This window comes from Rhea pennata, chromosome 16 (genome assembly GCF_028389875.1).
Source record: "Rhea pennata isolate bPtePen1 chromosome 16, bPtePen1.pri, whole genome shotgun sequence".
Classification (NCBI taxonomy): Eukaryota; Metazoa; Chordata; class Aves; order Rheiformes; family Rheidae; genus Rhea; species Rhea pennata.
In genome coordinates, this window is record NC_084678.1 from 364677 (window position 1) to 379091 (window position 14415).

At 52.6% G+C, this 14415-nt stretch overlaps 2 protein-coding genes across 3 annotated transcripts in view; one reads left to right on the forward strand and one right to left on the reverse strand.

Annotated features, from left to right (window-relative positions):
* Positions 1-2064: 2064 nt before the first annotated feature.
* LOC134147827 (osteoclast-associated immunoglobulin-like receptor) lies at positions 2065-5150 on the forward strand. Its single transcript, XM_062589337.1, has 7 exons — positions 2065-2335; positions 2418-2453; positions 2653-2931; positions 3142-3405; positions 3711-4001; positions 4231-4515; positions 4842-5150. The coding sequence occupies exons 1-7, from the start codon at positions 2305-2307 to the stop codon at positions 4964-4966; spliced, it is 1311 nt and encodes a 436-aa protein (XP_062445321.1). The 5' UTR covers positions 2065-2304; the 3' UTR covers positions 4967-5150.
* A 738-nt stretch (positions 5151-5888) lies between these two features.
* L3MBTL1 (L3MBTL histone methyl-lysine binding protein 1) overlaps positions 5889-14415 on the reverse strand; it is a 28148-nt gene continuing 19621 nt past the window's right edge. For both annotated transcript variants that reach the window (XM_062589069.1, XM_062589067.1), the window contains exons 18-22: positions 13409-13606; positions 13023-13069; positions 11903-12060; positions 11367-11429; positions 5889-10499 (exon numbers count right to left, since the gene is read on the reverse strand). In XM_062589069.1, coding sequence (XP_062445053.1) covers positions 10365-10499; positions 11367-11429; positions 11903-12060; positions 13023-13069; positions 13409-13606 — 601 coding nt within the window. In that variant the 3' untranslated portion in view covers positions 5889-10364. The remainder of the gene's footprint in view (positions 10500-11366; positions 11430-11902; positions 12061-13022; positions 13070-13408; positions 13607-14415) is intronic.

A 14415-nucleotide genomic window follows, 5' to 3' on the forward strand; every position in this document is an offset into this window, starting at 1 on the left:
GCCTTACGCTGGACTCTCTCCGGTAGCTCCATGTCTGTCTTGTCCTGGGGAGCCCAGAACTGGATGCAGTACTCCAGACGAGGTCTCACCAGGGCTGAGTAGAGGGGCAGGATCACCTCCCTCCACTTGCTGGCAACACTGTTGCTAATGCACCCCAGGATACCATTGGCCTTCCTGGCCACAGGGGCACATTGCTGGCTCGTGGTCAACTGGTTGTCCACCAGCACTCCCAGGTCCTTCTCTGCAGAGGTGCTTTCCAGCAGGTCAGCCCCCAGGCCACACTGCTGCATGGAGTTATTCCTCCCTAAGTGCAAGACCCTGCACTTGCCATTGTTGAACCTCAGGAGGTTTCTCTCTGCCCAGCTCTCCAGCCTGTCCAGGCCTCTCTGAAAGGCAGCACAGCCCTCAGGTGTATCAGCCACTCCTCCCAGCTTGGTATCATCAGCAAACTTGCTGATGAGGCACTCTGTCCCTTCGTCCAGGTCATTGATGAAGAAGTTGAACAGGATGGGACCCAGTACTGAGCCCTGGGGAACTGCACTAGCTTCAGGCCTCCAACTAGACTCCACCAATGACAACCCTCTGAGCTCTGCTTTTCAGCCAGTTCTCAGTCCACCTCACTGTCCACTCATCTAACCCACACTTCCTGATCTTATCTAGGAGGATGCCATGGCAGACAGTGTCAAAAGCCTTGCTGAAGTCAAGGTACACAATGTCCACTGCTCTCCCCTCATCTACCCAGCCAGTCATGCCATCATAGAAGGCTATCATCAGATTGGTTAAGCAGGATTTGCCCTTGGTGAAACCATGCTGACTACTCTTGATCACCTTTTCTTCCTCCATGTGCTTGGAGATGACATCCAGAATGAGCTGTTCCATCCCCTTTCCAGGGACAGAGGTAAGGCTGACAGGCCTATAGTTGCCTATGGAGTGGCACTGGCTTTCTTCCAGTCCTCAGGCACCTCTCCAGTTCTCCACTATCTTTCAAAGATGACAGAGAGCAGCCTGGCAACAACATCCACCAGCTCCCTTAGTACTCATGGGAGCATTCCATCCGGGCCCATGGATTGGGCTTATGTCCCATTCCTCTGTAACATAATGCAGAAGTTGGACCCTGCAAGCAGAGACAAACTGGGATGCAGGCAGCACCTCTACGCACGTCTCTGCTCCTCTCAACCAATTCAAATGCCGATTACGCCTGTCTAGTCCCAGCCTAGGGCCAAGCTGCCACTTACCATACACAACTCTAGTCTCCCAGCTCCTCTTCCCTGCTCACCTCACTCTCATGTCACCCAGGACGTACTACCCTTCTGCAGTTTAATTAACCCTTTGTTATTATTGCCAAACGGATTCTGTAAACACCACTGGCCAACCCAAGAATGAATTACAGCTGGGGAAGCCGGAGGCGAGGCTCAGAGCGTGGAGGCAGGGGGCAATTATTTGGGGTAAGGACCATACCATTGCTCCAGTACAGGCCTGAGGAGGCTTGCATAGCCAAGGAATGAATCATACTGTGTAGAATATGGAGTGGCTTCAAACCTAAATTTGAGGGAGATGTTCCTGTCTCTTAGGGCTTTGACTGTCTGATTTCCCCCCCCAACCAGCTCCCACCCCTACCCCAATGAAAAACACCATGGATGACTCAGCTTTTAGGAGATCATTTAAGTGGGAAGAGAGCAAGCTTGTGACAAGTGGCAGACAATAAACTCAAAATGGGAGTCTTTGGGGTTTGGGGTCACCAGAAGTTTAGGCCAGATGGGAGGAAATAGTCCCTGAAGTGGCAAAAAAAAAAAAGGGAAACCAAGTCAATTCCCAGCTGTTCCATTTTGTGAGGCCACCACGCCTCCCTCACAACCCTGAGGAAGGCTCAGCATGAACACTTCCCCATGGCTGGTCGCAGTGTCATCTCTCCCCCCACCCCTCTGCACCACTGTCCGCATTTCGCAAGTGCTGAGAGGAATCCATTTCCTCATCAAGTGACCCAGAGTCAAGGAAGAGAAACCAAAAGCCCCAACAGATTTATCTTGCAAGTTTGGAGGGGCCTAAAACCAGGTCATTGTGGATGCACAGTCCTGAGGGGGTGACTGGGACATTCTGGGACCAGATCAACCAGCCAAGCCCTGCACTGAGTCTGCAGAAACACAAGCTGTGGGACGGGAAGTGGCTTGTGACAATCAGGACTTGCCAGGACACAGCAAGAAGCCGCGCAGCTGCAAGAGAATATACTCAGGGTTTCCCTGCCAACCCTTCCTCCTGAGTAAGCCCTGCTTGAGCCAGAGACAGAGGGAGCTAAGACGGACTGCAATGCTGGCAGTGACCTACATCCTAGCCTTTGGTGAGTGCCGGTGGCTGTGTGGGCTCCCAAAGGGAGGCCTTGAGCCGCCAACAGAGATGTTACAGGGCTATTTCTCTTGCAGGTGCTTGGCTGGTGGTGCAGAGTGTGATTGCCACACGTGAGTATCATGAGGAGGGAGATGGGGAGCTTGAATGCATCTCAAAGCTCCTATCTACTTCCTGGGGCCCTCCCCCATCCCCGGTGCACCAAACTCACCCTTGTGAGTTGAGAAGGGGCCTGGAGCAGGCTCCACGCTCACTGCAGGTTAGCTGGGCTCCAGAGCACTCCATGTCTGTCTGGCAGCATTTCTCTCACAGCAGGTGACACCAATGTAACCATCTACCTGCAGCCACCTGGGGTGATACCACTGGGAGGCTCTGCCACCATCTGCTGTGAGTGCCAGTGCAATGGTGGGAGCTTTGTGCTGTACAAGAATGGGCACCAGTTCCGCACTCTGAAGCCACGTGGCACCAGGGCTAAGTTCTCCATCTCCAATGCCACCCAAAGTTTCTCAGGTCCCTACAGCTGCCATTACCTGCATGGAGATGACGGGGTTGTGCTGGCTCGCAGTGACACCTTGGAGGTCATGGTGGAAGGTGAGGAATGTGTTGCGACTGCTCCAACATCCTCCAAGATGGGTGAAGCACTGGGCACCTTGGCTTTCCTGTCTGCATGATGGGAAGAATTTTTTTCCCCCTCTTCCCTGTCTTGGAGAGGTGACCTTCTCCACCTCTGCCTTAGTGAGGTAGTGGCACCATGGAGACCTCACAAGGCTCCCAGCACCATGTCTCTCTCTTCACTCTCAGAGCTGCAGGGCTCCCAGCCTGTCCTTTCCATTCTGCCTGGGCATGAGGTAGCTGCAGGGTCTGAAGTGCAATTCAGTTGCATGTTCTCATCTGCCAATGTCAACTGTTTACTGTACCTGGAGGGCCAGGCTGGGACACTCCATAACTTCCACTTCTCCCACGTGGACAAAGGCAATGAGGGCCGCTACAGCTGTCAATGCTACACCAAAGCGACCCCGCCAAAGTGGTCTAGCACCAGTGAGTACTTGGAGCTGGTTGTGAGAGGTGAGACATTCCCACCACCCCCCATTTCATTCTACTCTCTTTTTCCTCACTAACATCTGCCACATCCTGGGGGAGCTAGAAAAGATGAGGCAGAGGGAAGAAAGCAGCTGAAACAAGGTCCCAAGCAGAGGTTTGCAGCTTCCTCCAAATGTGTTTGAGGCTCACCAACCTCTCAGAGAACCTATAGACACGGTGTTACTGAGAAACCAGCAGAGGGGAGGTTAGAGGCAGGGCTTGGGGTCAAGCCCGAAAGGTGATGGTGTCTGATCCAGTTCTGAGAGGCTACCATGTTTGCTTTTGCCCAGAGTCACAGCTTCCCAGCCCCTTCATCTCTGTGACACCTCGCGATGGAGCCATCCTAGGGACACCAGCCACAATCTACTGCAAATGTGCCTGCCAGGGGACAGCCATGCTGCTTTACAAGGCTGGGAATATCACTGTCCAGCAAACAGCCCAGCTAGCCAAGGATGTGGCAACATTCACCATCGCCCGTGTAGACAAGAAAGATGGGGGCATCTATACCTGCCGCTATGGGAATAAGTCCAACCCCAGCAGCCTGTCACAGCCCAGCCTCTCCGTAGAGCTGCTAGTGAGAGGTGAGAAGGTGAAACACTGCCACAACCCCATTGTTGGGCTTGGGAATTGGTGAAGACATCAGCAGCTGTCCTTAGCCCCAGAGATGTTTGAAATACATGGGTTTGGGCTGAGCAACTGCCCCCACCAGCACAGAGGGGATGTTCTGCATTGGGTAAGCTCAGGCTGGCCATAGGGTGATGAAAGGGCTGCATGTACCTTTCCAACTGCACCATATGTTTCTCCTGGCAGATCCTGGCCTGGCCAGGCCCAGCTTGTTCCTAGAGCCACTGAGCCATGTCCAACCAGGGACCAATGTCACCCTGTCGTGCACTGGTGTCGGCCAGAGCACCCAGGTTTACTTCTGGAGGGATGGTGAGATGGTAAAGAAGGCAGAGCCAGAGGCTGACGTGGCCATCTTTATGCTGACCCATGTGATGGGACACCATGAGGGCACCTACACCTGCACCTACCGCCCCCAGAAGCAGCCGTACATCTCGTCAGAGCCCAGCAGCATCGTCTGGCTAGGGGTGGCAGGTGAGGGCAGGTTCCATGTTCCTGGCATCCTCTGTGACCTTGGTGCCAGGACACACCAGGAAGGGTGATGGGTTGGAGACTGGGGGGAGAAGTCACAGATAGGGAGATAAAGGCAGTTAGAAGCCCTTGGAGTTTCCCTTTGCTCCCTATAAACTTCCCTGTATCCTCCTTTAGCCCAGGAGACCCTCAGGGTGTCCCATTGTTCACATGGGTCTGTTTGCCCTGGGAGCCCCATGTGTTCCTGCTTTGTTCCCTGGGGTCCCCTGTTGCCCATGGGGCCCCTTTGCCCTGGGACCCCAATGACTGTCCATTCTTATACCCTACAGATTACACCTGGGGCAACACTGTGCGCCTGGCCCTGGGTGCTGGGATCCTGGTCCTGCTGGGGCTGGTTGTGGCTGAAGCCGTGCACAGCAACAGGCCCACATCTGGACACCTGCGTCCGCTCTAGAATGGAACAGAGCTAACCTCCAAATCACCAGGAGAGAAGGTGATGCTGCCATGGCCACCCAGGCTAGAGGTGGCCCCCACGTTCCCTGCATGTGGAGCTCCAAGTAACTACCATCAACTGAACTGTGACCGGTAAACGGATGCTGGTACCCCTTTCCATCTCCTGACAGTGCAATAAACCAGTCCTTCCCCATCCCATTGCTTCCAGCAGCCACCTTTGTGGGAGAGAAAAGTTGTGGGTTGGATGTTTGGCCCTGTGAGTATCCCCCACTCCAACAGAGTGCAGGGACCCCTCGCACCCCATGAGAGGATGGGGCCCCTGTCCTGTGGCAGCTCAGGGACCCCCACCCCAGGGCAGGGTAGTGTGGGCACTGAGGAGAGGGAGAGCCAACCCCAGGCCAGCCCCAGATGCAGTGGCTGCTGCACAGGGCCACCTGACACATTCAGCACCTGGCACACATTCAGCACGTGGCACAGCAGCCCCACACGGCCCCAGAGAGGTCAGGCCACCACGGCCTAGACCTCCGCATTCCCTCGCCATCGCACTGCAGAGCGCTTCCCCCGCAGCGGTTCTGCTCTGCCGCACCCTCCCATCCCCCCACTTCCTGAGCTCCGCGGTCTGCACCAGCTCCCCCCGGGCGCTCTAGGGGCAGAGGAGGAGCCTCCCCCCCTCCTCTAGAGCCGCTGCCGATTGGCCACTGGCAGCCTGGGGGCGGGGCGGAGACACGCGGGCAGCCCCACAGGGCTGGGCCCCCCCCCATTACCCGACCTCAATTTCCGTTGTGGCTGAGGGCGGAAGCAGCTGTTTCCCCTGCCCCGCAGAGCATCCTAGCAATGCTCGGCCCAGGGCTGAGCAACCAGTCTCCAGCTGTACATAATTCCATTACTCACATTTATTTATTTTTATTTTGAAACACTGACAAAACACACCACGTACTGATCTCTATATATAAATTTATATTTTTTTTTATAAATTTATATATATCTAAGATCTTTAAACCTTTGTATACTCAGGACACAAAGTTCTGGAATAGTTGCACTGGCTACAACAATAGTATTTCCATTATGAAAACAGAGGAGGTGCAAATATCAAAAACCTCAGGAAATGGAAATCAAAAACAAGTGCAAAATGAATGAAAGTGCAAAAAAGCTTTATCATCACAAACACACTCCTTTCAAAATGCAACTCCCTTTTCCTCCCACCAGGTAACAGCAAGTGACAGGCCCCAGGAGGAGAGGGAAGGGGGGGACAAACTCAATGCCTGGCTGTTTACCTTCCGTTTGTGTTCAGGATGCTGCCTCCACCCAAGAAACGGGGAGAACAGCAGAGAAGCTGCTAAGTTACCTCTCCGTGTGGCTGCCTCCCCTTCTGGCACTTGCTCGATTGCACTCAGGTCCACAGACTTGCCTTGGCAGGTGGCAGCTGCTGTAAGCCATCAACCCTACCAATTTGGATTTTTTTATATATATATATGTATATATATATATATTTTACAGTGCTTGTGAATGATGCAAAAATTGCTCAGGTCTCCTGGAGCAAGAGAGGCAGCCAGACACGCTCTGGGCACAGAAAGTCAGGTTCCTTGCCGAGCCTCAGGCCCCCCCTTTTCTTTGCAGGAACACAGACCTGGGGCTCTCACTAAAACACCTTCCTGCAAGGCTCACTGTTAATACGCACTCAGAGCCATCACCCGGGCAGATACCCTTGGCACCTGAGGCCAGGGCTGGAGGGGCAGCGGCACCCACCACAAGGCAGGAAGTCTCCTATGCCACCTCCAGCAGCACAGGTGGGACTGCAGAGCACAGGCTTCAGGGGCCTCCACTCAGAAATATATTTTAAAATCCTTCACGGCCTGAAAAACTCTAGCTGTTGTCACATCTCTTGAAAAAGAGCCTCCAGAAGATCTTCAGGCCAGGTTCTGCTCTAGCATCTGCTCCAGTTCCTCAGTGACACTGCAGAGGAGGTGTCCAGGAGGAGCTCTACTAGCCAACAGGGGAAGGATGAAAACTTGCGTGCTTCTGCCTTGGCCACAGCTGCCTCGACACTCCCTGACCTGGGGTTCCCCACTGGGGCTCTGTGGAAATGGAGGATCCTGCCATAGCCAGGGTGTAGCCACTCTTCGTTCTCTCAGCTTCCCTGCTGGCACCAGGGGCAACCTCTGCTCTCCAACAGGCTGCCTGCTCCCCCAGCTGCCTCCACCTATGGCCCAGGGCCTACCACTTTCCCAGCTGTATCTTTGCAGCAGGCAGAGACCATCACACAAAAACAGTGTCAAGACCACCAGCAGAGGAAATGGCATTGTGATTTTTCTACACTGGCACCCACAAACACCCATCCACACATACATATAATGCTTTGGGTTTGTTTTGGTTTGTTTTGTTTAGGAAACAAAAAGAAGGTTATAAGCTTTAACAGTAAATAGCCCTTGACTATCTACACTCTGTAACTCTCTCCAGACCAAATCAGCAGCTTTGTATCCAACAGACTGAAAGGAGCCAGCCCAAGAAGCAGGTTAACTGCTGCTCGAGGCAGCAGATGAGTGAGTGAGTGTGACAAAAATCCTCATAACTCACTTCACACTTCCCATGAGGTTGTTTTTCCTGGCAAGCTACTCCCTGTGCAGAGCTTGGACCCAGCAATGTCTGCACCAGAGACCTTGGGTCCAGCCATGCAGCCAGGGGCCGTGCATGGCAGTTTGCATCTGCTCTTACAGGGAGGTTGCAAGAGCTCAGGAAGGCAGTAACCAACAGGAGCAGCTTCCAGCTGCACCCTCTGGTGCCCAAGGCCAGCACAGGCTGGAGCACCCACCTCTGCCCATCTTGTCAGGGCTCAGGCAGAGTACAGCTTGGTCACCACAACAGCAGAGGAAGAACTGCAACTATGGACAACATGGTCCTGTGGACCAGCCATGGTTTGGCTTTACAGATCCTTTTCCCCTTCAGCAGGGATTCTGGCAGCTCCCCACCATCTCTGCTCCCCAGGGCAGCCCTGGGAGAAAGAAGACTCTCCCTTCTTGCTGGTTTTAGATCTGATACCCTGGTAGCAATTCCTTACTGTGCACCCAAAGCAAGCACTTAGTCCCTTCCCCAAAAGGAAGAATGACTTAGCATGAGGAAATGGAGCAGAAAAGAACAGGGTTCACAAGGTATTTCCTTATAAGTTCACTGACCAGGCCCTGTGCAAGGGTACTAAGTAGATGTGCCATTCCAGATCACACCTGGAGATGCATCAGAGCACAGTTTACATAGAGAATCTCACAACTGAAGGTGAGCTCCTCTTCCTCTCTCCCAGCACAACAGCCCAGGAAGAGACTCTCCAACAGCTGAAGAGACCAAGTTTGACACCATTTACTGTGGATTGAGGGTGACTCTGGGAGTGATGGTGGGACTCAAGCACACATATGTTCCTTCCCACTCACCCTCTCTGCACAGCTGGCCACACTACAGTGCTTGAAGAGATGGAAGAAAATAAAAAGGGAGAGGAGAGGGAGAGCTGCCTAAATGAAACCCAAGCACTGACAAAATAAATACATGGACTAGTTACAAGCCCCACATGAACAGCAAGCAGCAGACATTTTAAGAGCAGGTCAAATGTGACCCCAACAATTCAGTAAGAGTCAAAATGCTACATTTCCATGGGAAGCCTAGCACAAATAGACCCAGGTGTGAGAGTGGCTTCCAAGGCAGTGTTGCTCCGAGACATGTTCCCCCTGTCTTTGAGCACTGGGAAAGAGGAAAAGATTTGTTTTGCTACTGATATGTCATTCATGGGAATGGGAAAGAAGGAACATCCAGGACTCTGATCACACCATTTCTGACTGTGGAAAGTTTTCAAGGGCCCAGGAGCCCACCTCCAATCACACATAGCCCAGCCTGCGCTGACATCCTTCTGGTGTAACACAGCAGAACCACAAACACCACACAGTCACACTACTGGTCCCTCCACCTGGTGTCTTTGCTCCAGTGGTGACCCACAGGAGACATGCTGGAAGGGATAAAAGACTCCAGCAAGCATTGCGTAAGCATCGCATGTCCTCTCCATCCTGGCAGGTGGTGACATGGCACTACCTGAAGGTGCCTGGGACTCTGTCTGCATCCCTTCAGTCATGTCGTCTTTTTAGGCTAAAAAACCCTAGACTACCAGGCCTGTCCCCCCATTACAGGGGACAGCATTACATATTTCCAAACCGCATGTAGTCTTTTTGAAAGGCGCTATGTTGCTAAAAGGATAGAAAAACCTGTCCGCTGCTCAATCTTTTAGATCTGCAGGGAAGGAAACCAGAGAACGAAAGGAAATAATCCTATGTTTCCAATACCAAAGCTTGGGGGCCTTGGGAACACACAAGGAAGCTAGAGAGTGGCTTGGCAGGATGGAGTCAACTAACTTAGGAATTCCTTAGGAACCAAGCTCCAGATCTGCCTATGGAGAAATAGAGGCTTTTTGCCCTCTGCAGCTACCTCAATGCTAGAAATGGGCTTTCTCCTAATACAGAGACTAAAGTGGGTCCGCCTCTCTTTTGTAGAGGACTTTTAATTCCTGCAAGGGGCACAAGTTAACCGAATAGCCTTTCTCCCAGAGATGTGCTGGCCCAAAGTGTAAGAGGAAACTGGAGCTTTGTTCTGCATCTGTTCAGCCCTGGCCACATGGAGCTCTGGGCCTGCTTCCTTACAGTAAAGAGCAATCAAACACTTGATGCTGGTCATGGGCAGAGCCATGGCCAGGACATGCTGCTCCCCAGAAGGGGTGAGAAGCTGGTCACTGGTTCCCAGTGCAATGAAAGTGCAAAGCAGAGTTATCATCTGGCCTTAAAAGGGGGAGTCACAAGAAGTCAAGAGAAAAAGGCAAAGTGAGCAGAAGCTCCTCGAAAGAGCATCCCTCATATGTTAACACAAGTCTCTCTCCAGAGGAAGAGGCTGGGGAGGGAGGGGGAATCTCTCTCAGCTGCTGAAGAAAGACAAGCCTTTAAATTGGTGTGAGTATGCGTGTGGGTAGTCAGCCTCTTCCCTTTCCTTGGTTACTTGGCCGGTAGTCTCAGTTCTCGGTCCCCTGCACCCTCCATGCAGCTCTGCTGTCTCTGAATACACCTCTGCGCTAGTGCAGTCACCGCACTTGGAGCACATCAAAGGTGACTTTCACACCTAGGCAGGCTAGTCCCACATCCAGCTTCTGCCTCGTCAGCCTCTACCAGCACTGGAAGAAAGGAACAGTGTGGAGAGAGAGAAAGAGAGGAAGAGGGTCAGGGAGATGGACTGGTGCAAGAGCAGACATGATGCATCCATGAGGGCATGGGCAGGACATGACAAGCTGCGGGTTGTTGTGGTGGGGGGGAGCGGATCTCTGTCCTGGACAGTTTGGCAGCACTGGTGCTGAGGGAGAGTCTCATTTGGGCCAAGAAAAGTCACTTTAAGGTGTCGTCAGCATTTTTGAACATGAGGATGGCATTGTAGATCTTGAGTGCCGGGCCCAGCTTGACGCTCATAATTTTGACAATGTCAGCCTGCGTCAGCAAGAGGAAAGCCTCGCCGTCGATCATCTGGAGAGGAGAGCAGGGACAAGGGCATTCATTGGAAAGCCAGGCTGCAATTTCCCAGGGACAATCAGTATAGGTACTCCCTAGAGACACGTACATTCACACTCACCTCCACATCTGCTGCAGGGAGCAGATAGCTCAAGTTGTTCCCTTCCAAGCCTTTTGGAGTGTTGTGCCACAGTCTTTTCCCTGCTCCAGGCCACCCCCATTCATATGGAACAGGGCAAGAGCCATGTATAGTGTTCCCATTATATCCCAACCTGCTGTGTCATGTAAGCCAAAACGGGGAATTTACACACCCAGGAACAGGACAGAAGTGTCCCTTCCCAGGGTGGCCATGGAGCTCATGCTGCAGCTAGCCAACTGGCTTGTAGGCCAGACCGCAGCCGCCACAGGACACAGCCAACAGGTGTTTTGCTCTGGGCAAACACCAATCTACTCCCTGCTCCAGCCCTCTGTCTGCATGAAGGCTGCCCCAGCTTGGCTGTGATTGCCTGAGCATCATTAAGGCACAGGCTATTTACTCAACAGGCTGGGACACTCACTGCACCCAGAGTGCTGAGCATCAGCCTGCCCCAGACATACTGCATATGGTGGAGAGCAGCTCCTCTGTAGTTCTGTCCACAGAGCAGCCTAAAAATGATGAACATGCCTGATGATCAGGAATAATGCTGGACTGATGATATAGTGAGAAGGCGCAGGGACGGGGAGGAGGAATGGGTGAGGAAAAAGCAGGGTGAGATTGCTGTCAGGCACCAAACAGGCTCTCGACATTCAGTGGCTGTGCCATGGGCCAAAGGCTGCTGGCCAATCCCTCCCTCCCCCTTCGCTGTCCTGGGCTGCCTGTGCCTGTGCTCCAGCTGATCTCACCTCATCCTTGAAGAGCTTGGCTTGGTCCTCACAACCTGTCAGAGTCTGAACGAAGCTGAAGACCTTGGAACAGACAGGGAGAGCAGTGTCAAGACTTCCCTGAAGAAGAGACTTCCCTGACTGGAAACACCCTGAGCCCACAACTTCACTTTCACAGTGGTGTTTTGCCTACTGTAGGGTAACACATGCCTGTTGGACAAAACAAAGTGCTGCAGTTGCAGCGCTCTCCCATGTCTAGGGGAGACCACTGTCAGATCAGGGAAAGGGTTCTGGTCTTCTCCAGCCCCACAGCAGCAAATGGCACAGCAGTTTCATCTCCAGTAAGCAGTATTCAGCACGGCAAGATGATTCCCACTGAGGGTCCAGGCCAGTGGAAGGACACACTGGAGGGTAATGGGGATATCAGGCAAGCCTGGCAGCTGGGGCTGGCACTCTGGCTACAGAGGTCCAGGGAACTCTCAGGCTCAGCACCTGATGCATGTGCCAGCAGCACTGCACAGCCACACCAGAGGGAGCCAGCAAGGGAACTGCTTTACCTCATCAATGGTCCACTTGGCCACAGTGGTTGCTGTGATGCCAGCCACTCCTGGCAGGAGCTTGCAGTGCTGCTCCCAGCAGAGGGACAGAGAGCGGTCAGGATGGGCAGACAGGGCAGACATAAAGAGCGACTGATGCATATTGTCTGAGGAAACAGCTGGCAATAAAAAGACATGATAAGGTAGAGACATGAACATCCCACCCCATCCTAAAGGCCAGTGGAGGACCTGGGAGCAGATGGTCTCATGAATCCACACTATCAAGAGCCAGGTTGACTCTTGCATCAATAGGATATTAGTGTATCAAAGGGTCTAGGTAGGTGGGATTGGCAATGGTGAGGGAAGAATTTTTGAGCCAACAAGCCTGGCTTTTCCTTCTTCTTACCACTTCCCATCATTCATTTTCTAAACTAAACTAAATTCTAATGTCAAATTTCATACTAGAATGCCATCCTTAATCATTTAGTTCATTTCAGTTTTTTAACAAAGCTTTTTTCTTGTTCTCTGCCCCAGGGAGCCAGGGTCATCTCCCAAGAAGAGATCCTTTTCATTTGTTCTAGTGCTGGAGTAGGCACCAGACCAGTCCATGGTAAAACTGCTAACTGTGTGAAGATATGTCCTCTTGCAGTCAGTCAATGTTTTATTTGAATCATAAGAACTAAATGCAAAGCAAATTGTTCGGCATTAATCTTCTGTACTGTGGCAGTAACATGGCATTTCAAAATTCCACTGATGTTTTGTGGTTCACATGTACCCGCAGGATAAAGGCACAACACTCTTGTCTGTGGTGGACAGAGGGCATTGGAAAATGCACTGCCATGGAGAGAGAATCCTAATTCCCTGCCCTAATGCACTCATAGGAATCAGGAATATGGATCAAAAGATATAATGAGGGACCAAGCACAGCTCTGGTAAGAGGCAGGGACATCCCCTGTCACAGAGCTTTGACAGTCAGGCCATGAGCTGTGCACAGACTGCAGAGAGCCCTCCACAAGATGCTGATCTGCACTAGGTCTGACCAAATAGACCAAGAGGAGACCTTTCTCTTCCACCCACCATGTCAGGTCCTCAAGACATGCCTCTGCTCTGCAGTGACATCATGGCAGAGGACTGCACTTACTCTGGAAGTCTTCCTGCTGGATCTTCCGGTACTTTGGAGGTCGCCCTCTGAGGAGACAAGAAGATGGATTTGAAACTCGTCTGGGACCACCAGCCTGGGGGCTCTTCTCCGTGTAGCACATAACTGTGCCTTGGTGATGGGAGCAAGGATTACCTTTCAAACCCTGACCCAAAGGGCTAACAGCCAAGCTCACACAAATTGGAAAGAAAAAGCAGGACAGATGCCCAAGGTGACCCAACAGAGCTGGAAGGACAAACACAGGCTGCCAGTAAGCACACACCCCCGTGGAAAAGGTGCCTCTTCTGGCTTGGTTGTCCCCTTCAAGGATGCCCAGCATAGCACAGGTGCAGCACTGCCTGCACTGGCCTCACCAGCCTTGCCCCTACCTCCCATGGTGCCGAGATTTCTTTCGTTGAGAGAAGCCGATCAAGTTCCTCTTTCGAGCTGAGGCCTCGGTGTCAGATAAATCTGCTTTGAGCCTGCCCTGGTTCTTCTCTGCCAGTGGGCACCCTGACAGGCAGTAATGGGCTGTGAATCTGCCAGTCACGTGTCCCGACCCGTCACAACCCGGCGTGGGGCACTTCCTAGAGAACAGAGGGTAGGCGAGCGTTGGACTCAGCACAGGACAGCACAGGGATGCCAGCTAGGCCCAGCGCATTTGAAGGCAGGGCTACTCCTTCACTCCACACCATGGGAAGCCACAGCTCTGGCACACACAGTAATGTCAAAGATCTGATGAACAAATGCCTTGGGTCCAGGGCACTGAGTGCATGAGTTCACAGGCAGGTCCAGCCCCTCCAGGTACAAATCCTCATCCCACCTTCCCCACAGCCATAACTGTAACTCTGTGCAAGTCTCCACAGTCCTGATCAATCAGGCCAGTAGGGCTCACAGTAGGGTTCTCCATCTCCCTTCCTTCCCCCCTCAGACATCTAGACTATCCACAGGCCTCAAAATCAACAGAGTAAGGAGGAAGAAGTTTTGTGAGCCTGGGCAGGAAAGAAACTCCTAGGAGCCTGATCTGCCTCCCTTGTCCTCAAGGACTCTCCACCTGACATGCTCCTCTGCTCTGATGCCAGCTTGCCACGCTGGGGTCAGCATTACAGCCTTCCTAACTTCCACAGAAAAAGCTCACACAGATGACCTGGAGGAGATTTACTGTCCTGACTCAGCACTTCCTAGCTCAAAATCTCACAGGAAAAAGCATCCATGAGGGACTGAAAGAATACCATCCTGGAAGCTGGTATCAATGAGCAGTGTCATAAAAGTACCTAAGGCTGTCCCCTACATAGCCCATATGCCCCACAGGCAGATGGGTGTCTAGGGTGCCCTTGGGGGGCTCTGAGCGGCAAAGAGCGGGTACAGAGCAAAGAGCACCACCTCATAAGGAATT

Coding starts and splice junctions, on each gene's coding strand:
- LOC134147827 (XM_062589337.1), top strand. CDS start 2,305: ATGCTGGCAGTGACCTACATCCTAGCCTTTG. Junction 2,454..2,652: donor GCAGAGTGTGATTGCCACAC/GTGAGTATCATG, acceptor TTTCTCTCACAG/CAGGTGACACCAATGTAACC. Junction 2,932..3,141: donor CTTGGAGGTCATGGTGGAAG/GTGAGGAATGTG, acceptor CTTCACTCTCAG/AGCTGCAGGGCTCCCAGCCT.